We start from the raw sequence: 23,580 nt of genomic DNA on the forward strand, positions 1-23,580 counted from the left end.
GTGTGTGTGTGTGTGTGTGTGTGTGTGTGTGTGTGTGTGTGTGTGCGCGTGGGTGCATGTGTGTGCGTTTGTGTGTGTGACACAACGTGGTGGAAAAGAGTGCCAGTGAGCTCTGTATCTCATCTTCTGGACAAGTCCTTAATCTGTGTGACCCAGTGAGGGATTATGGGGGTTCTGTAATAAAAGGGGACTAGAAGCGAAGCTTTTTCAACTCCCTACGTTGTTTCTATCTTTGTCTCTACAGATTTCATTAATATAATGAACTAATTCCTGGACGTGTTCTTTACTTTAAGCAGAGAAGTTTTAAATTGTAACGTATGAGAAAATGAGATTTTTAAGTGCAACGCCTCCGACCGCATCATGCTGACGGGGTTATTGGTTTAGAAAGCATTTTTCTGCTTCTGTCTTGTAGTCATCACATTATACCCTCAGTGATGGGAAACCGACAATAGTTTGATTTACACAGTTAGAGATTAATATTTAATCAGCTTGAAATACAGAAAGCTAAATCGTCACAGCTCAGTATGCTTTTCTTAATATCCTCCTTAAAGCCACCATCTCTTTTTTGAGTTCAGTTCACAGCCTATTAAGAGTTCACATATTCTATTAATGGTGACAGAAGACAGAACTTGAGCTATTTGCATGCAAAGAAAAAAAATGATGTTTCTAGGCTCAAATGTGGGGTTTTGAGCCAGAAAACACTTTCATGTACGGTGCTGTCATGATGTGGGGCTTGCAAAAATGAATTTGAGTTAGAGTTAAGTTCCGCAGAAAAATCCACGGATGCTGAACTACAAACGGACGACAAAAGCTGCGTTTTTCCTTAAAACGCAATCAGCCATGGGACGAAAATTATTGAAATGTTAAAAGAATCAACAGTTCAGCTACAAACGCTGAAGGACAAAACAAAAGTGAAACAAGGAGGGGCAGATTTCTCACCAGCATTTACAAAAAGTATAAAGTTTAACCTCTATGTTTATATCTTTAACTTGACCTGCTTGCTTTAAGGCTTGATTTTAAAAGGACAGCAGAAAAATCTCACGTTAAAAACGAGACAAAGCTAATGTAAGTAGCTGGAGCGCTACATTGTACTTATCAGTGCTGGTTAGCATTTTCCTCCCCTTATTTCGTGGTTGGTTGAGAGCTGGTCGTTATTCGGTGTATTGTATTTCCCTACAACTTTGAAGTCGAAAAGCCGATGCAAAAGGAGACGCTCCCCCCTATTCACAGACATATGGAGCAGAGTGGGTGTTGATTTCTGCCCCCGGGGGTAAACGGAGCCGCTAAATGTCATATATGTCACGTTAACTATTCATGCGTCTGATGTTTTCCCGGGTGAAAGTGTCTTGGGGAGAGGGGTTAGGGTTTGTGGGGGGGGCCGGTGTGACCACCACTGTCTGCAGTTTGGTGTGTGTGTGTGCTTGTGTGTGTAGGAGAGAGAAAGGTGGTGGTGGGGGGGATTTCCTGGACTCATCGGTGGGCTGAGCTTTGTCTGAAAAAGAACCACGTGAGCCTGCATTAAAACCTCATTTAAGAGGATTCAGGACAGATGGTGTGCCATTGTTTGAGGATATGTTTGTATTAGAAAACAGGGTGAGTGATGGAAGATGGAAACTGACCCACACACACGTACACACACCATCTCCCTTTCCCTTTAATCCTTTATTTCATTCTGTAAACACGCCACACCCACTTTTGACCACTTCAAGGCCGCGTTCCCTCACCTTGCTTTGGGTTTTTATTGGATTGCGTCGCGGGCCAATCGGCGGGCAAACCTCTGAGACAAACAAAGGAACCCTCTCTTACGTGAAGCAGGGCACATGGCCGTTTCACCGGCTCAGGAGCTCCGATTGGTCATGGAATAATCCAATCCAAGCTGAAATCAACTTAAGTGGCAGCGGTTTGCACAATGGGAGCTGAAGAAAAGCAACTTTCAGAGAGTTGAACTTACACAAACTCAGCCGTCGCCAGTCTTTGCACTCCTCTTTTTTTTTTCTTCCCCTGCACATTGCATCCCTTCCTGCTGTACTCTCAGTTTCTCACCAGATGGAGAGGGGGCGGCGAGCGCCTTCTTCTGCATGTGTGGCTCTGTGCAGTCCAGAGTATTCATGCCTGGTTACCCGTGAGTTTGCATATTTGCATACCCTGAACATCCTGTCCTTCCATGTTGAATGAGGATGAAATAATAAGAGCAATCAGCTGCAGGGGGGCGTGCAGCTGCTGATGGAAAGCAGTTTTTTTAAAATTATTATTATTATTATTTCTTTTTTTAAGTGGAAATGAAGCACAATCATCAAGGTGCATTTGGAGGCTAATCTGCAATCATCTTTTGGCTGGAGGAACTAATCTGCATGGGTGAAATAAATCCTGTCTGTCATCGCCTTTGCATTCTGAAGCTGGATTGTTAATATACATAGATAAAGAGAAAGAGAGAGAGAGTGTGTGTGCATGAGAGATAGAGAGAGGGAGAGTGAGAGAGTACTAAGCTGAAACAGGGAGGAGAGAAAGAGAGGGGGAGTGTGTGAGGGAGAATCAAGTCACCAGGACGGGCTCCACTGTTAACGCCGTGAAGGTTTGAGCGCGAGCACCAGGAGGCCACATTCCGCGTGAAATAATGGATGGAACAAAGCCGGCCATGGAGTCCAACGCCGAGGAGACCCAGGACGAGGGGCAGGAGAGCAAAGGTACGCGCTGTCATCTGCGCCTTTTCTCCCTCACCTCGGTTTTTTTTTTTTTTTTTTTTCTTTGCGTCTGCGCCAGCCCTGAGCGGTTTAACCTACTTGCTATGGCGACACAATAGCGCCCGGGTTTGTTATCATTTCGGGGCATTTAAGTGCCAGTGCTGGCGGGTAGAGATAGCAGATAATCCTCGCGGTGTTTGCAGGTTATTTTTCACGTTTGTTGCGCGATTCTGAGGCGGACCGAGGAGCGAGAGGTGGAGGGTGGGTTGATGGGTTGGTGGTGGGCAGAGGAAGGTATTTAGAATGGTCGAGCGGGGGGGGTTTACGGAGCGTGAGTTAATGCCAATTTGCTTTTGCGCTGCTGCACCATCATGAGCTTATTTTGTGCCTAATGAGCGGCTGATAAAGGCAGAGGCGGCGCCGCGCTGCGCTCCGTGCGCGGCGGCATTGTTCTCCTCCAGGTGGATCCTCCCGCCTCCTGCAGCCGCTTCCATGATTATCGGCGGGGGGCTCTGGGGCTGATCTGTCAGCGGCGTGATTGATGCGGCACGCTGCAACAGAAGATGTTTTTTTTTTTCTTTCTTTCTTTTCTTTTCTCTTTTTTTTTGCGCGACAGCAAGGATCAGTTGCAGTCGCTGGAAAAATAAAAGGAGCAGCGGCGCTCTTGGCGCAGTGTCGATCATTTGCAAGCCCCCATAGACATGCATGTTAATGAAGCCCCTGATCCGCACAGTTAATGTTTCATATTCATGAAAGAGGTCATTGCACGTGTGCACAAAAAAATCCAAATATGATCTTGTTTTGTTCTTTGTTTTTTTCATAAATTGCATTAAAATTGAAAATCACACCCAAACTGTTGCTCCTGTTAAACGGTGCGGTGTGTAGGCGTGTCTTTGTGCGTTGGCGGATTCAAGGCCACGCAGAGTGGATGTGACTGATTTGTTTGGAAGCCGATTGTGGCTTTATAGTTAAAAAACAAACAAAAAAAACTCTTACTGTGGTTAAAGTAAGCCTTAAAATGTATGAGTGCCCAGCCAGGGCCGGATTTAAGAGGATGCAGACCTGGGGGCTGGAGTTTGTTTTGGTGAGCTAAAGTCACATTTCATGCTTGGAGATTGCTGGTCAGAGACAAACAAATGTTTTTTTTTCTTTCTAAAAACATCACCATAAAAACATGAATGCCCACAGAGAGAAAAAAATTGTTGCAGTAACCATGCCAGGCCTGTAGGTGGTGATTTAACCCAATTTCCTTCCATTATTCTCAGTTTACTAAGGTTTTGTTCGCACCCTGCACAAATAAGTGAATTATCTTCATTTTTTACTCCACTTGATTACAGTTTTAAGTAAAACAAAACATCTCTTCCATCAATTTATACCCTCATTTCTGTCACATATTGGTGTATTTATCTTTTTAGAAAGTTATTTTCATATAATCAGTCTCGTAAATGCACAATTTCAACATAATTTTTTTAATTTAAATTTCTTTCCGTTTTTAATCCCTATTTGGACCAGCTGACTGTAGAATTGGTCTGATTTTGACTTCTGATCAATCTATAATAACAAAGCACTTCTGCTGATGGATATTATCCATCGGAGGTATCTACACTTCGTTTGTATAGGTTATGGTAGATTCAAAACTTCATGTGGCAAATGGCTCCAGGAACTACAAGATTTGTCATCACCTCTACTGGAATTTTGTGGACCGGAGGATAAAACCTTCAGCTAACCAAAAGCAGATTTTTAGCCGGAACGCCTTCAAAAGTCAAAATTCACAGGTGGAAAGCTGGATGTTTCTCACCAATCCAACATGGCTGCTTACTTAAGAAACACATTAGAATCTCTATTTGATAGCACTTATACTAGTTCTCTTCACCTTACTTGATGAACATTTTCCTTTAGTGGTTGAATACATTGAAGAGTATCACTGTGGTCAGCAAGTGCAATGAAAACTGGTTTTCCAACTTGCAACTGGAACATGGTGTGCTTGGGTGTGTCTTAGTTCCCACATGTCCGTTCTGGCTTGTGAGATACGTGGAAAAATTGGTTGGGCAGGGCTGCATTTTTGACAATAATCTCGATATGGCAATGAAGATATGAACCTCAGACTAGTAGCATGTTGGCCAACATCACCTGTATCAGACATGGGCATCCTTTGCTTTAAAATATAACAAAGAACAATCATTTCTTTCAAAATACGCTGTGTGACATATAAATGTTGAACAAACCAATATTACGATTATATTTGCAACATATGGCGCCGTGCTGCCATGTACTTTATACTTCTTGTTTCTTAAATAGATATTCTTTGACGAGTGTTCCAATCAAAAAAAAGTGTTGTACTATTCCACACCAGCAGGTGGCAACAACATGGTCAACAGGTGAAAAAAGTCCAACATACATGGCTTCTAGCATAAAAAGTGACCATCTGTGCTACTGTTTTTAATTCTCTCCGACTAGCCAGTCCACATGGATGCACTGCGTATTGAGTTTTTAAAAATCTATATTTTACAAAGCAATTTAAAAATATATAATTTTGTTTCTCTCACAAAAAAAAAAACTCAGTTTATGAGGACAAGATGTGTAAATGCAACAAAAAAACTTAATTTTCACTAAATATCCGTTGCCAGTGTGGCCAGAAGTTAATGTAACGACAAATAAATTATGTTAATATATATATATATTTTATTTTCTCTTGTAAAGTGTCTCGAGTGTTAAAACTGCTGTATGAATTTGATGTGTTATTATTATTAACTGTCAGTCAGGCAGTGACTTAATGTTTAAATTCTCAGTCTAGATAGTACTGATTTTGTGCAGAGCATATCTTTAATACTCTAAAGAAAATGCAGCTTTGAAACACACCAAGACACAATGTTACCTGACATTATTGGCTGGTGTTTGAAAAGCAGCCAATCCAGGTTCGCCATATATTCTCCTTGGTGACGATTRGCTAATGAAAAGCAGTAAGAAAAACTGTAAATATTATCTTATGCGGACGGTTTCCACTGTTCGCATTAATTCATTTCAAGGTATATTTGGTGTTTGAACTGTAAAATAGGTAGAAATAAGCATTTCTAGAGCAGTTCTCAAGCATTCACAGATTTCAGGTATTCGTAGAGGACTGTGGTCGCTAACGTCTGCTGATATGGGTGGTCAATATTAAGATCTCCTGTGAAAATATGTGAGGTTCATGCTGCAGGGTTTGGCTCTTGGCCCAGTTACACTGATGGGTCACAGTCTTGTCTGTGACGTAAGGTACAGGCGAGTTGGGTGTCCCTCAGCAGTGAGACTTTACATCATCCTCTCCTGAGGCAAAGCACCAGTGCACCGACTACCGTCCAATAACAGCCTGTAATCATGCAACTTCATTTGACAGTGGAGGTGAGCCTGTTGAAAAGCCCCTGAAGATAGCAGAGCAGGAGGACAATGGTATTTATAGCTAGCTATTAGGCCTTTCAATTCCTTAATCACAGTTTTTCCATGGAAGCAGGGAGTTTATTTCACCCAGTTTGGCTTCTGCTGTGCCCCCAGGTGTGTCCAAATGCAAAAATGAGAAAAAGACCGTGAGAAATTTTCGAAGGTTGCATGTTGTCGGTGCAGTCATTTGACATCTGGACTGCGACCAAGCTTGCAGCATTCGTTAAGAAGCTGGAGATTTGCAGCGGGGGTCAAGAAGGCGAGAGCTGTTACTTAAGGAGCTTGTGCCGGCAAGTGCCAGAGAGCAGCGCCTACTTCCAGATGCATAATGAAGAGCTGCTGGGTATATATTCTGCAAGGCCCACAGACGGAGTGGTGCGTCTCGATATTCATGAGAAATTAAGCAAGATTCATGCAAGTAAATATATATTGAGCTCTCACAATATCAAAAAGAAAACCACAATATTTTGTGTCAAAGTGAAACGCGAAGCTTGATCCAGTCGCTAGGCCGAGGTGGTTTTTCAGCCGTATCGAAATCCATGTATTCCGCAAAACTGCAATGGAAACACTTTTTTCGCACCACAGAGTCACGTGACTGACAACCAGATGTTACTACGGGCGGAAACTGCAAAGAAGACAACAGGAAGAGTAGAAGGAGGATGATGGTGTGGCATGTTTTATGATGATTAACTGTGCTAACAAACTTACTGAGATGTGATTTTAATTGCATTTCATATTTAACGGAAACACCGCAGAATTGTGAAATTGTGTTATCTTTCCTGACATTAGCAGAATAGAAGTTTTGCACACATCTACTGTCTCTTTCTTGCTCTGAATTAGGATTTGGATGGATAAATATTCATCTTAAAGGTAATGTTTGGAGAGGAAATAGGAGACTGTTGAACAAGCCGGACCGGGTGTCTGGACATAGTCCTGCATGTACCTTTTCTTTTCTCAGCAGATGGAGCACAACATCTGTTCGATTTAGCATCAATATCTGTTTAGCTCTTTTGGATGATTTCCTCTCTTTGGATCACAGAATTGAACTAGTAACAAGACTGAAAAATAACCAAGTTTGCAACTTTAACTTCTAAAAATGTACAGTAAACCAAATTCTGTATCCATCTAAATCTTAAAAGGTGGCCATGTTTGTGTTTTGATTCTTGACTCTGGTCCTGTGTCTTTACTTCACAGAAACTGCCCAGTGGCGTCACAAAAGAATGTTTGCCCACATCACACTTAAAAAAAATATTTCTCAAACCTAATTGCTAACTTCACAGAGTTCAGTTCCAACTGGAAACAAGAAATGGTACATCTGACAGTAGTCGTCCAATCATTGTCTACAGTCAGGAATCTAAAAAGGGACAAAAAGAAATACCGTCAGCTTAACCGTCTAGAGATTCAAGCTGACCATAAATTAATAAACAAGCAGTCATTTTCAAAAAGCTTACAGTGTTCTAAACTAGCAAAAAATAATCCACCCACTTGAAGAAAAGCAAGTCTCAAGAGGTGACTAAATAAATAGATAATCACCACGGCAGCAGGATCATGAATACTGCATGATCTCACAGTTTCATGCAGTTTGTGGGATAAAATATTATATCAAGTCAAACTAATGTCATGATGAAGGCTTTCTGGTGCAAAAAGTCGCTATGGCTATGCTAAAGTTAGCATCTGCGTTGTAGCTTCCTGTCAGTGCAGCTCACAGCTTTATAAATTGTCTCGGTCGAAACTCAATGATTCTACGATGAACACAGAATAATAAAAATGCTGTTATAGATTAGTAAAAACTTTATGGATTATGGTCGGTACAGAGGAACGGTGTCAGTGGGTGTAGATTGATTGTTGTGCCTGTTTTCATGCTGTAATGTATAATATGCTGGCACACAGAGGTACTGTGTGATAATGAGGCATCATCAGCTCTCATAATTACCTGCTTCAATTAGTCTGACACTATTTGATTGGACAACTCACACACCGTCATGATTTTACTTCGCTTTAAACACGATTTCCTGAAGCAGGGTGCTTAAATTTGCAGTAACTGAGCAGCCTGTTAGAGCCTGCTCTTACATAACGCCACCGTCCCTTCGTTATGATGCTCGGATCAGAACCGTAACACATTGCATCACCGTCTGGAAGGGTGCATGTTTTGTTGCATTTTCTGTTTGGAGCAGCAGAATGCGCTACTGGGGTTATGCTTAAAATCAGAGCTGCGGGTTTATTTGTTATCTTTAATAATGTCAGGGACATTCAGCGACAGCTTTGAAGAGCTTTATTCCTGTAAGATGTTTTTAGGTGCAGTGCTGGCAGACGGAGAGGAGCTGGGCCTGGAAGCCTTTAAGTGAAACATGTTTGGACTGCAGATGTTTCTCGTTTCCAGGCCGTTTCTGCAAGTATTTTTAGGAAATTCAGGCTATTTTTGAACCCCACGCGCAAAACTATATCGGCATCCGTTTTTGTTTTTATGTCACATGTGGCGTACCGACTCGATGTCGGCTTCAGCTGTTTTCATTCTTGCAGCTCCGTCTGCTCAGCAGAATAACAGTAGTTTCAGGTGACTTCTATTAATCTCGGTTATTGCTGATTTTACAAACGGTTTTGATAAAAGAATTTGTTGAGTTCGCGATGAGATTCTGACAATATAAAAATACAATGATACGGCATCAAACGGGACAGCTTTCAACTGCTGCTAAAATAATTTAAACATAAAATGTTAGTGATAGTAACATTACCTATAAAATCGGAAGAAAACTACTGTTTTAAATAAGTTTTTACAGCTGACTGTAGTAGTCCGGCATCTCATTATTCGTTTTTTATCCCATAGAAATGGAAAACCAGTGGAAACCTAGCAAAAGCATATTTTTAAGGGTTTTGAATCTAATTTGCAGTATAAAATAAACATGGAGTGAATCCTCTAAAAAGGGACAGGATGTATATGACATTTTTCAATGAAGTGAGTTTAACCTACACCAGAGAAATTAGCAAAAAGTCATTCTTGGAGGTTCGTTTTGTGAATCTGAGTGTAAACTTCATCTGCCTCAGAGATGAAATAATCAGTATGAACACTAGAGAGTGGGATAAAACCTTTCAAAGATTTCAGTGTGGAGGTTTGTCACCTCTGAAATGAGTTTTTTTGATATACATATCAGCATTATCAGACAAAAAAAAAAAGAGGGTCAGTGAGTGTCCAGCTGGGCGTCGGCTGAGGGCCAGAATCTAAAGGCCAGCTCCCGTTTGATGAACATAGAGAGGAGCCGTCCCTCTCTCCCTGGTGGCTGCTGACATTTGGGCAATGCCGGGTTTCCTTCCCCGGTTTTCCCAACCTTACTGTAGAAATGATTCACTTACACAAGCTGAAATTTTGTTGATGATATTTAGAAAACTGAATTTCCCTTTGCAATCAGTGAAATCGCTGCAAACGCAAAACACATTTTCCTCGCAAATGGAGGATGAAAACAAATGTTTTTGTTGAGTTGAGTTCTCTAACAATCTGGTTGTGATTTGATATTCTTATTATGGCTGAAATGATTAATTGGATTAATCGTGATAAATCGATAATTTAAATAATCGATTAATTGTCAACTGGAGTATGCAGACTCAAAAAAAAGGCCATTCGTAGAAAGAGCAACATTCTTAGATGAGTAGACAAGTCAAAAACATCTAAGAAAAGTATTAATTTTGCATTTCAGACTTAAACAAATCTTTGTTTATAAATAGTTTCTACCAAGTACTCAAGTGACAATTTTAGCTCCACCTGGATCAAATTACGTTAAAAAAATACATATTTTTAAGCACCTTCTGCTTTCTAATTATTAGTCAATCAGCGCTACATTGTATTGATGCCCAAGTCAAGCAGAAAGCTTTTCACATGTTGATGTTAAAAATATTTCTTTAGCTGCATCCTTTGCTAGAAATAACCAAGCGTTCTCTAAAGGAATGCTGTTATTTTAGGCAAAAAAGATTTTATCTTTCAATTTAAAAAAGGAATTTAATTATTTGTTTGCATCTTTTAGTGTATGCTTATTATTGTATATAAGAGGCAGAAATGAAAAATCTGCAGAATTAGCCAGTTTTTTTTATCTGATGAAACGACTAATCGTCAGAATAAATGAAAGATTAATTAGTTGCAGGCCTAATTTTTCCATCCCTCCTTTGTTTCTCGCATTGCTCCTACCCAGTCCTGCCATCATCACCCTCACCCATCTCTCCGGTCTCTCCCCCCCTCGCCCCGGAGGTGTGTGAGGCTGTGGAAGCATGTGAAAGCCGTCACACAGAGAGAGGCTCATGTGTTCCTCGTTTTGAAGCCATTTGCCCAGAGCATGCTGTCAGCCTCCATCTGGACACGCGTGTGTTTGTGTAGGTTTACCGTCGGTATGTGCGCTTACATTTGTTTACGTGTCAGTGACCAGGAGTGGTTGAGGGGAATGTCTCTGGGAGTGCTTCGCTTGCACCGAAAAGAAAAAACAAAACAAAAACAGGCTTATTTTTGCACAAACATGTGTGGAGAGCCGTGCGGTACGCCGCTGTGTTTGTATTTAGCTCTTCCTGTCCTCTCAGCACCATCATTTTTCTATTCGCGTGAGCAGAGAAAAGGATTTGCAGCAACAATAGCAGATCTCACTTCTATCTGAACCGTCTTTGGATTCATCTCAGGTGTCATGATTGACCGTATTTATCTCAAATGCAGTACAGAACAACTACTTCTAGCCACTGTCTCTTACCTACTGCCCTTTCCATCAATCTGGGTCCCAATTACGTTTGACAGAAGTAGCGAGGGTGAAACAATGCAGTGTTTTGTACTTGAGCCGAATAAAGTTGAATGCTCTTTGGTGAAAGGTTTAAAATGAATAAAGAACATATAAAAGAATCTAAACTTTTACATGTTTAGAACAGTTCGCCATCTGAACTGCTTCTGTTCACATGGTTTTAATGTCAAACTCTTGACATTTTTAGAGTTCTTGCTCCATTTTTAGTCTTTTTACTCAAAATGCTGTATATAAATTAACATTTACGATAAATTCATGGCAATATTTCCACTGTTGTCAGGCTTTACATGGAAAATATGGATGAATGAATGGATGAATAGATAGAACTGGTTTTGGAGGAATGGATGGATGGACGGAGAAAGAGCCTTGATTTGGAAACAAGGACCGTCTTGCTGCTAGGCAGCAGTGCAAACCAGTGCAGAACCCTGCAGCCCAGTTCAATATTTCTCTTTTTTATATAATAATTAAAATATATATATAAAACCTGTAATGGAAAATTAAGCTAATCACAAGGAATGGTGTCCAACACTGAAACCAACGGGTAAAAACAGACTTTTCACATCTGATCCAGGCAGACTGGCAAACAGCTGCAGCCTTATATCAAACCAATCTCGCCCATTCGGCCTGTAAACCAAACACATTTCAGGAGTCTGACATGCAACCACTGCGGTCAGACTACAGGAATCTAACACTTCTCGCCTGCCATAAGACTGACATCTCTAACGTGTGCGAGATTACGCTGCAGTGGAGTCTGCCATTGGTATATGAATAGCAGCAAGTGGCAGGTTGGCCCAGCAGGTCTTGTTCCTGACTAATGCCGGCCTCATCTGGCCATCTTCCATCACCTACTGATGCCCAATCTGCTGCTCTCACCCAGAGCCCATAAAATGCCTGATGCTGATTAACACTTGACATCACTGGCTGAAATGGACGTTGATGAGTCACTGTGTAGGATGTGTAGTGTGCTCTGAATATTGCGGTGCTGTATTTCTTTGTTTGGTTTTGTCCCATTTTGCCGTCTTAGCCAAAGTAGAATATAAAAACAGAAAAACAGGCTTCAGGTGAGCCAATCTGAGACCATTCAGCAATGTGGAGACAACAAGGCCTACTGACTGGTGTTGAAATATGCTGTAGTGCCTTGGTCATTGAATGGGAGATGGATAAACAGATTGGGTCGCCTGGTCTGCAGTAATTTAGCCACTGCTATCACAATCTATTGTGACGAAAGAGCTGAGCTAGAAAGCAAATCTGTTGATGCTCCCAACTGTGTACATTCTGGATTATGACTAAAAGAACGAGACTCTGGACACAAGTAACTCAAACAAGCTTTCTCTATAGACTGGCTAGACTCAGCCTTCAAAAGATCAATCATCCCAGGGAGGTGATTGGTCAGCTGCAAAACGGTTTGATCGGGTTGCTTCCTGGCAGCCCTGCTAAGAAAAAGACTAAGATTGCCAATAAAGGCCTTAGGATCCTCCAGAATAAGTTGGAGAGTCGCTGTGAAGAAGGATGATTGAGTTTATGTCTTAAATTTTTACCTCCATAACCTAAAGTAAAGGACTATGAGCTAATCGATGAAAATCACCAAGTCTGTTTGTGTGCCAACCGGTCTAAACTCCATTAGACGACTTATGTAATCTTGAATGTCACTTTGTTTACAAGTATATACTTAAATCAATGTGGAGACGTTGCAGGACTATGCATTGGAAATATACATATTGCCAATACACAATAGAAATCACTATCTCCTGAAGCATTTTCTACATTTTTATTTCTAGATTTTGGAGCACTGCTGTGTTTCTGTAATCATAAGGAAGCCTCCGCAGGGAGCGGCTTTGTGCTACCAAACAACAGACTTTGTGCGCACACTCACATTGTGGTTTGGGCCACACACTTAACACACATACACTCTCACATACAAAGTGCTCATCTGCAGCTGGAAACCGAATCTCCATAATCTCATCGGCAGAACTGGGAGGAGGGGTGGAAGAAAGAGATGACTTCTTTGACTTCTTGGAGAAAAAGTGACATTAGCCAAGCTGGTTGTGTAACCACTAAGGCACAGCACTTGTAGCCAGAGGGGCCATTTTACATTTTGGTGGGACTAAAAGTGTTGCCTCTGCTCTTTGCTTTGTACTTGGGATTGTACTGCAGGGTTTTATAAGCAAATGGTTTTCAAGCCAGGTGCTTGTTTCCTAATATTTCTGATATTTTATCTAGTTTTTGCCACTGGTAAGGAGTTGTTTTTAACAATATTAGTGTCACACACAGTTTTCAGTTCAATTAATTGGCTCATTTAACTGAAAAAAGGGACTCTGTGATCTAGGCAGGATGGTAATTGCTTGATTTAGTGGGTTTTTCAGTCTATTAAAAACACACAAATGTGTGTTAATTTGGATGTAAAGCAGCATTAGCAAGAAATATTTCTCTAATCTGGGGCATAAGTGTATTGATCCCCACGCAGAGATCTGTGAACGGGATTTAAAGGCACATTCCGGCCATCAATCTCGGTTACGCCTGGCCACATGTTGACCCTGTGACCTGCATAACGCTGCATAAACAGCAGCAGGTTTCTCACAAACAGCAGATTAGGGTCAGTTTTGTGTTGCCACAAAATAGAAAAAAAAAAAAACAAAAAGCAACAACATTTTGAGAACAGTGATGGCTATATCCTCTTAAGCCTCAGCCACCATTATTGAAAACATTCCCAACATTATGTGTTTGGAAAACCATTTTGAAAGGTTTGTGACATTTTCATAATTTTTTTTAAGTACTTACAGAATTTATGTGGAAGGTCTGTAATCTTGTTTATTTTCTTCATATCTATGACTTAAAATATGAAATATAGGACTCCATCTAGTTAAAATGCACACAGTTTGTCCAAAATACTGCATTAAAAGAAACTAATTATCAACTGAACCCTTCAGGGTTAAAGAGAAATTCTGAAAAATCAACAAATGGGACATTTGTGGCTGATTACCGATTTTCTTTCTGGTCTTCCTGTCATTAGTTCTCAATAGTTATTTATATTAGAAGCAGAGATGACGTCATACTGTGTGAGAGAAAGCAATAACGTAAATGTAAGAAACATTTATAGCATCTTATATTATCATCTAAAGTGCCTCTCAAAATGTACACAACTGTTCAGATGTGAACATTTGTAAAAAAAAATAAAAAAATAAATATTTCTGGTATATTTATCTTAATTTTTTTCTTTTGCTCCTTCCTATGTGATGGTCATTAAGTCTGAGACTGACGTTTATCCCTGACCTGAAGTCAAATCTCCGGAGCTCATGTCAATGATTTTGTGTTGTGTCTGCAGTCGGCCTCCGTGAAGCAGATGGGACCTTGTTTTCATCTCGATGTGACGCAGCCATTTATCCCACACCTTTTGTTCTCTGTTTTCCACTCCGAGGTCCTCCTCTTCCCTCGCGGGGATCTACCCATGATGCACTCTGAGGATATTGCCGTAATGAATACAGCGTTTTTGAGATCTGAATGGAGCCGCAGGGGGTTCTGAGGGGGGGGGACCAGATCGGTCACTGAAATATTCAGAAAGCTTTATTAAGGCTGTTATTTCTGGCAGATGTACTGGACGCACTAACAGTTGGAGATAATCGCGTTGCGAATCTGGATTGGAGGAAGATATTTAAACGGGATTCCTCTGCCGTCCCTAAACCTTGGAGATTTGTTTCCAGTATTTTCTAGGTCTAGGAAAATTTTTAAAATGTTTGCACATTTTTCTAAATGTATGTCATTTTTCTCCTCATTCATTATCCCTCCTTTCTACATAAATTTAAGTTGAACTTTAATGTTTTATATTTAAAAAATAAAAGCAAAGAACTGCAATGTTAACTGGAACGATATAGTAGGAAGAGTCATGACAGCGGAAATAATCGCCTCATCGTTTGAGTTTATCCTGTATTTAGGATTTGCAGGCATTACAACAATGAAATCTGTGTAGCTAGAAAAAAAGCACATTATTCAGCCAATATTATCCAGACACCGTGCCTTGATAACACTATTTACCCAGTTTTTCTTCTTTTCTTTTTTTTTCCTGTGCATCTACTTACTTGGAATCCTTTTTTTCTAACAAATGCTCCAAATTCAATTCCTCTGACAATGAAGTTTGTAAGGCGACATGCATTTGAGGGATTATTTCATACCGTGGGTGTTGGGTGATTGACAGAATGCGAAGCATAATCACAAAAGATGTCAGCAATCGGTGACAGGTTCTGTTTGCGAGTGCATCTCCGGCCTGCGAGGCATTATTTATTCAGTCACAGCGCCTGAGTGCGCTCACCAGTCTAATAGGAAGGCACAGATTTAAATATAAAGGCGGAAAAATGGGAACGTGGGGAAAAAACAAGGATGAAGATGAAGAATCAGGAAAGAGAGCTGTCTATTATTTAGAAAAGGAAGCAGGAATTCAAGCTTTTATGATCTATTTACAATGAAAAATTGAAAAATTATGAATTTATTATCATAAATGATTAGTTAGTTGGAAAGAAGACTCGCATTCAGGCTCAGGAATCTGAAAGCAGGCTGACTCTGGTGACAGGTTTTGTAATTATGAACCAAACCAAATTAAAAAACAAGGATCTGGCAACAACAACAAGAAAAGCAATATGGTTCCAAATATTTGACCCAAGAACAAGTTGACCCCACATGATCAGAAAGGAACTATAAAAACATATTATGTGCAAACATATTGCTAAAAATATTTACTGTAAACATTCATTCAGCTGAATATGTATAAAAAAGAAGCAACTAAGAATTTATAATGGAAAGGAGGTGATTATTTACAAGTCTAAGACATTTCAGCACCTTCCCTTTTTCTTTTTTGTAACATTATAATAGATAATAAATATTGACAAGTAGTGCTAGAAATCTATTTATTGTAATAAAGCAACACATCAGTTTACGCTACATAAATGTGGACTAAAAATTTTTTATTTTTATTACTTTTCTAGTGGGTAGCTTAGCCACTTTAGGCTAACCTAAGGTCTACAAATGTTAAAAATAATAATAATAATCCTCTGGCAAGTACATTCTTTTTTCATTCAACACAGCCAAAATGGCATTCAAATGAAAACTAAAGGTGTAAAATGTAACTAGGATACCTAAAGGATTGAGTCTGAGACGTAAGCTGACATTTTTAAGTTTGATGTTTTCTCCATTCACATAATTTCGATTTGAATTAGATCAGAAAACATGAATAGACGAACCGACCGCCACTCCGCAGCTTCAGCTTCAGCTGCCGCTTGACGCCAATCTTTGGGTTGTGCTCGCGTGTGAAGGCGGAGTGAGGCGTCTGCGAGGGACTGAAGTGGGTCGTGGGTAACACGTTGCTATGGCAACTGTCGTTCGCCGGCCCCGGGGCCAAGAAAACGCTTTGCCCATCCTTCTCTCGCTCTGCCTTTTCCCCCTCTCACCTCCTTCTCCTCACTTGTTCCTAGTCATTCTACACGTTCCCTCTTCTTTCATGGTTTTCTTTCTTATTTTGTTTCGGAGCTTCCCATGCAAAGGCGATGAAAGCTAGCACCCTTTCGCTTAGCTGTCAGCCACAAATTGAGGTCGGCATTTAAGCGGGAAAACTGTCCCGATACTCCATAATTTCGCTTATCGGCTGTCAAATTGTGGGCTGCTCTGCCTCCTAACGTGAACAGAAAGGTGAAATCCTTCGGTGAGGAAAGTTATTTAAAATGATCTACGACGCCATAACATAACAGGAGCGTAACATAGTGCCTTTGTGATTAACTCCAGCTGGCTTAATAGAGCACGACGGCGACAAGCAGCCATATTTCAAAGAAAAGGAGATAGTAGAGAGAAGACAGAGTCAGCGAGGTATAAAACGAGGCAGATAGGCCAGCCTCGGTGTGTCACCTAAATTCTGCTCTAATGAATAGCCCATTGATTTCCATTAGGGCCGGCTGGAGCTGACCACTCCGGCCGGTCTGCTTCCCATTAGCGCACTTTTAAACCGAGGCTGGCAGTGGTAGCCGGGGGGGGAGAGGGGGGAACCGGATAGAAGGGAGAGCCGGCTCCGTCGTTCAAGAGGAACCTGTGAATTCATCCATGAAGCAGCGTGGAACCAGGGGAGAGAAGACGGAGCTAAAAACAGAAACAATAAAGCCCTTAAATAGCTCCCACGAAGGCGAGGGATTTGTCCCAAAAAGGCTCCCATCCTGCCAGATTACTCGCATCCACGACAGAAGATAAAGGTGGAAATTTTTCATTTGCATTCGAAAGGAATGATTTCCTTTTGTTTTCGTCTCGTTTCTAAATAAAACACTCAAATTTTACTCTGAGGGGTGATGCTTCAGAGCAGAATTGAGGACCCGTCACTGTGCTGACCGGAGAGCCAGAGAGGCCACGGCCCACTTCTCGGTCCAGCCGTCCAACCTCATCAGCTGGACTCCTACACCAGCGCGCTTCCTTTATTAACATTAATAGGATTTGGGTCTGTTACGTAACGGGCCTCCGCTGGGTTACGTAAGGCAGGAGGAAGATGATGCTTCTTCAGATTTAAGGATGAGCTTTTATGATGACCCAAACTTCTTGAATCAACTTTGACCAGACTTCTTATCTGGATGTGGAAAAAAATAATCAAAACTGTTTGATGTAAGCTACGCTTACGCTGTTGAAGCCGGCACAACTTTTGGTTTTAGAAAAGACAAAAAAGTAGTAAATTGACCATATTATTTAAATATTATCGACGTAATATTTTCCCCCTGGAGCAACAGGAAGTCTTAGATCAGCAACTAATGTAAAAAAAAATTCAAATTTTCAATATTTGTAGTATCAGTAATATTAGATTTTATTCCCTATTTAATACATTAATTCAAATTACCGTCTTTAGCAGGGGTGATAATAACTGGGGGGGGGGGGGGTCTCCATTTAGTTTGTATAGTGTTGTTATAGATTGCTATTGCTTCCCTTAGGGATGCTTAAATCAATTGGCTCTTTTAAACCCATCAATAGCAACCGCCTGCAGGCCGTAAACTCTACTGCGCCTCAACATTTAAATCCAGACTTTCTCTGAGGATTTCTGTTGCATTTGATGCTGAAAGCTAACCTTGTTGTTTTTTTCTCCACGCTTCTGTCATCAGGTGTCAAAGTGAACCGATGAAGGTCCACGCTGATAAAAGCCTTCAGCGGCTAAAATTTAAAATTTGTCACAGTTTCAACAGGTTTTCCACTGAGATAAACTGGAACCACTTTAAAGTCTTGTTTAGATCATTTAATTAGCTCTACATTCTTAAGAGAATGAAAAATTAATAATAAATAATAAAGACTTTGCGGTATTCTGATTTAGTAATGTAATTATATTAGTTGTGTTACCACCCCCACGCCACTAGAGGCAGTAGCAACCCCGAAAAGATGCGACTAAGGAGCAGATTTAGAAGTACACCGAAAGCTACAGAACTTGGTAAAAACTGTGAGTTTTGCTGAAGTAAATAAAGACACAAGTTCAAATCCCTGCTGAGTGGAGCTCCTTCAATCAGGGCTCCTCCGCAGCTCTGATTGGCTAAGCAATGTAACGTGATCCTCTGCAGCAAGTGATGGCAAAGCGGGGCGTCATCACCTCCGCGGCAGAGGCTCCGCTGAACCCATGAGACCGACTCACCGAACCCCTGGGGTTCGGTCGAACCCAGGTTAAGAACCACTGCTTTATAAGTTTCATTTTGTGTGTTTTATTTCTCAGAAGTTTACGGTAAATTTTATTTAATGAAGCTGCTATGTTAATCGAACATATTGACATAAATTACTTTTGCTGTTTCCAATATCGTTACCATACTGTAAACAAGACATTCCCGTTTAGCGTCACTATGACTACAAATACTGTTTGACTACAAATTTGGTCTCCCGCGGGATATTTTGTACCTATAGCTAACTTACCTTTTTAATATTTTAATACTTCATTAGAAAACTGTACGGAGTATGTCCTAAAAAAAACACATGAATAACGCTGGATGCTGACCGAAGCTGTTAGGCAAAAAGCAGAATAACACCTCTTTCTGGACACTGCGTGGAAATAACTACATTTTTCTTCTTCTTATTATTATTATTATTATTATTTTATTTACCGTAAACGTCTGAGAAATAAAACACACAAAATGAAACTTCTACAGTTATGACGGATTTGTTAGAAACGTGACATCGATGTGCGCATGCGCATTGCCACAATGTTTTCACGAGACGAGCTGTCGCGTAGAGTAGACATCACGAAGGAACACGACTGCCACCGAGTGCGTTATTCGCTGGCGGTTGGGGGAGCATGTCAGAAAAGATCACAATGTGCGTGGAGTGCCGCATAGAGGACCCGCGGTGGGTTTACTCCCCACCAAAACCCGTGCCGACTTGTGAACATCAGCTAGTGGTGCCAACTGGAGCAGGCTGTCATGGAAACAGCAACGCATTCACACAAGACGGTTCATTTTGTCTTTTTTACTCCCAGAGTAACTTCCTGCTTTTGCCACATGAGTTATTTTTATCGTGTTATATAACATGCAGCTCTTGTATTCGGTGTCTTTTGTTCCAGCTTTTTTTTTTTTGGAGGGGGTGGGATTGTAGAGCAGGATGCATCTGCAGCACCTGTAGACCTCACGCAGGAAGCTGAAAACAAATTTACTTATTCAGCATCGCAAAACAGAAGAGACAGGTTTTTGTTTTTTTTCATTTTTCATCAACCTCTGGGAAGTTCTGGCAAAATTCACACATTTACTTCAATCTAAAAAAAAGAAGAAAAAATAAATAAATAACATCCACGCTCTGGTTTTTACCTTAAAACCAGAGCGTGGTTCATGCATTTGATCACTCTAGCTCAGATTATGAGGCATTCTTGAAGAGAAAAGGAAAAAAAAATGTTACACAGAGAGTTTTAGTAGGTGGTGCAAAATTCAGCGCTCCAACTCACTGTGAAAGATTCTCAACATGCCTGATGCAGAGGATAAAAAAGACCATTGAGTTTTGCAGCGAATGTCGTCAGCAGAACTAAGCAAGTCACTATGGGATGTCAGCCTGCTCTCTTTGTTCTTTCTTATAAAAACATGGCTGCAGCAGAGCTTCTTCTTCCCCCCCCCCCCATCTGCCTTTTTTCATATCTGACCTAAATTCTTTGTTCTCAGATCCTCTTTAATGCTTTCTTAGCTGTGAGCTTTCTCCTGGCTAAATGCAAGAGGAAAAGTGGAAACAACCTCGCTCTTCGTTTCCCTCTGCAGGATGCTTCGAGTGCTGCATCAAGTGTCTGGGCGGGGTGCCCTACGCCTCGCTGGTGGCCACCATGCTCTGCTTCTCAGGCGTGGCCCTGTTTTGCGGCTGCGGCCACGTGGCGCTGACCGGCACCCTGACCATGCTGGAGAACCACTTCTCCAGGATCACCAGTGACCATGCCACCCTCGCCGCTGTGTGAGTCTTATGCATCCTCTTCCCTCAGCTTTGGGTTTTTCCTTCTTTTAACACAAAGAATCCGATCCATAATCCTGGAGCAGAATTTTTTTTTCGTTGTCCTTCCATGGAGATCATCCCCATTTGCTGCATAGATGATCTTTGTCATAAATATTCTCAGTTCATCCATCTGATCCACTGACAATTTCCTGTTATTGTCTGATTTACACAAGTCCATCATCCTTGTGGCATTCACTTTCTGTTTAGACAATCCGCTTTGAAAAATGATGTTTCATGTACCCCAACATCCAGACCTGCATAACCAATAATAATATCAATCAGCAAAGCCTTAAAACTTGTGCTAAGCAGAAATAAACTTGACACTATCGTTTGTTTCCCGCGTCCAGGATCCAGATCTTTCAGTACGTCATCTACGGCATTGCCTCCTTTTTCTTCGTCTACGCCATCCTCCTGCTGGGCGAGGGCTTCTACACCACCAGCACCATCAAGAAGGAGCTGCAGAGCGACTTTAAGACGACCATCTGCGGACGCTGCATCACTGCCTTCGTATGTTAAAGCCAAAACATGAGACAAAGCTGCTTCCATTTTGTTCTTAAGAATACAAATTCACTATGGTGGCACAAAGATGTGGAGATGTTTCTAATTGTACACTCTTATGCTAAATTCTTGATTCACGCTTCAGCCTTCAGGGTTTCTTTGGCACAGTTTGTCCTTCCTTGTCTGATTAAGTTAATTACTGCAGATGTCCAGTTACATTAGCATGGAAGCAAAATGTGATGCATGAGTGGTTGGATGATGAGGACTTTAAGTAAATATCATGAGCCTAATTCTTCAGTGCATCACAACGTAATAATAATATCCCATCTTCTGCCTCCTCTTCCTTCCCTCGGTTCAGTTCATGTTCCTGACCTACATCTTCGCTCTGGTGTTTATCGCCATCTTCTGCTTCACGGCGATCCCGGTTTTCCTCTTCTTTAACATGTGGAACACCTGCGCCGCCATGAGATCTCCAGACTCCAACATCACGTATCCTGACTCCATCTGTGTGGACGTCAGGCAGTACGGTGAGTCGCTGAGGCTTTCATTCGCACTCTAGTTCTCTGGGAGGGTTGGTTGTTATGGGTGGTCACCCCAGGGTGGCATTTGGAGGAGGGCAGAGCTGCGAATTCAAGAGTCTTTTTATGCCTCGATTGCATCCTGACGGAGTTTTTTGTTGCTTATTTGCATGTCTTTGTCAAGATTTCAAAGGTAAAAACTGACTTTCAGGATGAAATAAAGGGGTTAAGACAATATTATTGCTCCAGCTGAGGTTTGCCCTTTTGATCTAATTAAAGATGACAGATTTTCATTACAGTTACGTAGTATCAAGTGGGCTGGAGCCAAACCCGAGGGGTAGTGGGGTTACGAAAGCATGCTTTTGAAATAAAAACAAAGGCACAATGCTTCCATTTAAGTCTGAATATCCTGCCTTTGTAGCTTTAACCTCCTAAACCTCGGCTCTCAGAACCTTGCCAACGTATTCAACTAACACAAAACCAATATCGTCAACCCATCATCTGAGAATGGAACGGCTGCAAATATGGCCGCCCTCCGATAATAACAAGGCAGTCAAGGAGAGCGATAATCAGAGAAGCAGTTAGGGAGATTTTTAATATTTCTGGAGGAGCCACTGTAGAAAGAAAGCATTGTTTGCACCATATGAAGGGCACTGCAAACATGTGCAAATCTTTTAGCCAACTTGCAAAACACAATATGTGGAGGAAGGCTAACACTGCGCATCCCCTTGATGACACTTTCTCCACAGCAAAACATGCTAGTGCTAGCCTCAAACACCCTGTTTTGGTGCAAAAAAAAAAAAAACACTTCAAACAAATGCTCTCCATCCAATTTGACTGAGCTTAAATTATTTTACAACGAACGATGGGTCAAAAGATACAATATCCAGTGGTTAAAGTTTTGAAAATCGTCAACACAGCGCCATTTTGTTTTGATCCATAAAATAGCATCTGTGAAAAGTTCAGGGGAAGGAATACTCTCCAGCAGCGCGGGATGTTAAATGCATCTCCTTTCTGAATATTGCATTCGCAGCTTCAGAGAGCGAATGCAGAACATGCACGGCTGCGTTTCTTCAAAGATGAAGAGCGACTCCCCTTGATCAAGGAGCTCAGAGAGAAGCATCTGAAGTGAAAGCCTCTGATTTTCAAACCAGCAGGATGGTAAAAAAAAAAAAACCCAAAAAAACGAAAAGAAAATAAAAAAATGCAGTTTAAATATGGAGAATAGAATCTCGTAGTGCTACGGTTCACCGTTTGATGGAACAATGTACAGTATTTGACCCACATCTGAACGACAGCTGGCCGGACTATGAAGTAGGATAAGGATATGCTTCAGAATATTAACCCAATTAGTGGGAGGCGCCAAATTATTGTGAGCAGTTGCTAAAACTGAGGAGTGATTATAGTTCTTTGTGACTGAAACAAGAAAGAGGCCAAATTACGTTGATAAATTATATTTTTCAGCCTTTATGATGAAATGAGGTGGAAATTCAATCAGAATAATGACCCATATTTTTCCAGCAGCAGCACTGTTTCCTTTAATCTTTCTCTGAGCCTCATTCATAATACTTTCAATCAGGAAAAAAAAAAAAAAAACGCTTCTTGTCGTTTGGTGACATTTCGTCTCTTTGATCCTGCAGGCGTTATTCCCTTGAACGCAACACCTGGGAAGGCTTGTGGAACCACACTGACAGATATTTGCAGCACCAGCGAGGTGAGTGGGTGATTTTTTATTTTTTTTCCACTTTTTTTTCAGTTTATTCTTGTGTAACTTGTTTAAAATCCTTCCCCTCTCAGTTCTACCTGTCCTACCACCTCTACATCGTGGCGTTGGCCGGTGCCGGAGCCACCGTCATCGCTCTGGTGAGCTGCTCTGATAACCCACCGCTCAAAATATGCACGTTGCCATGGCATGCTTATCTGTTGCCGTGGCAACCGCGCCTCTCACGTAAATGTGTTGTACTATCAGCTGAAATCCTGCCCCGCGGCTTGTTATGCGAGCGTGTGTGTGTGTGGTGTGAGCGTCTGTGTTTTACTCCACTGTGGAGGTGGACTTTTGTGTTTTGCATCCAGGGAAATGGAGATGCCAAAAAAAAAAAAAAAGTCATGAAACATCTCAACACACGTTTCACTGGGTCACCTGCTTTGCCTTTTTGTTTTTTGATCTTTTAAAGTAACAGTGTCATGAAAATGGACTGGCAGCATTAACATATTTCTTCAGCCATAAGTGGGTAATGGTTCTCACTGTGGCTG

General features: G+C 41.2%; 1 protein-coding gene and 1 long non-coding RNA gene across 4 annotated transcripts in view; one reads left to right on the top strand and one right to left on the bottom strand.

Annotated features, from left to right (window-relative positions):
- Positions 1-18,057, bottom strand: part of LOC103474765 (uncharacterized) — a 37,303-nt gene extending 19,246 nt beyond the window's left edge. For both annotated transcript variants that reach the window (XR_001776013.1, XR_535220.2), the window contains exon 1: positions 16,094-18,057. This is a non-coding gene — a long non-coding RNA (uncharacterized LOC103474765). The remainder of the gene's footprint in view (positions 1-16,093) is intronic.
- The window catches only part of LOC103474773 (neuronal membrane glycoprotein M6-b-like), a 38,423-nt gene that overhangs the window by 10,965 nt on the left and 3,878 nt on the right, over positions 1-23,580 (top strand). Inside the window, exons 1-6 of one of the 2 annotated variants that reach the window (XM_008425993.2) lie at positions 2,326-2,684; positions 20,086-20,272; positions 20,659-20,818; positions 21,168-21,336; positions 22,968-23,041; positions 23,125-23,190. In XM_008425993.2, the coding sequence (XP_008424215.1) occupies positions 2,615-2,684; positions 20,086-20,272; positions 20,659-20,818; positions 21,168-21,336; positions 22,968-23,041; positions 23,125-23,190 (726 nt within the window). In that variant the 5' untranslated portion in view covers positions 2,326-2,614. Of the gene's footprint in view, positions 1-2,325; positions 2,685-20,085; positions 20,273-20,658; positions 20,819-21,167; positions 21,337-22,967; positions 23,042-23,124; positions 23,191-23,580 lie in introns of those variants that run through there. The other variant, XM_008426001.2, reaches the window with a different exon arrangement.

The sequence above is a fragment of the Poecilia reticulata genome, linkage group LG2 (assembly GCF_000633615.1).
Source record: "Poecilia reticulata strain Guanapo linkage group LG2, Guppy_female_1.0+MT, whole genome shotgun sequence".
Classification (NCBI taxonomy): domain Eukaryota; kingdom Metazoa; phylum Chordata; class Actinopteri; order Cyprinodontiformes; family Poeciliidae; genus Poecilia; species Poecilia reticulata.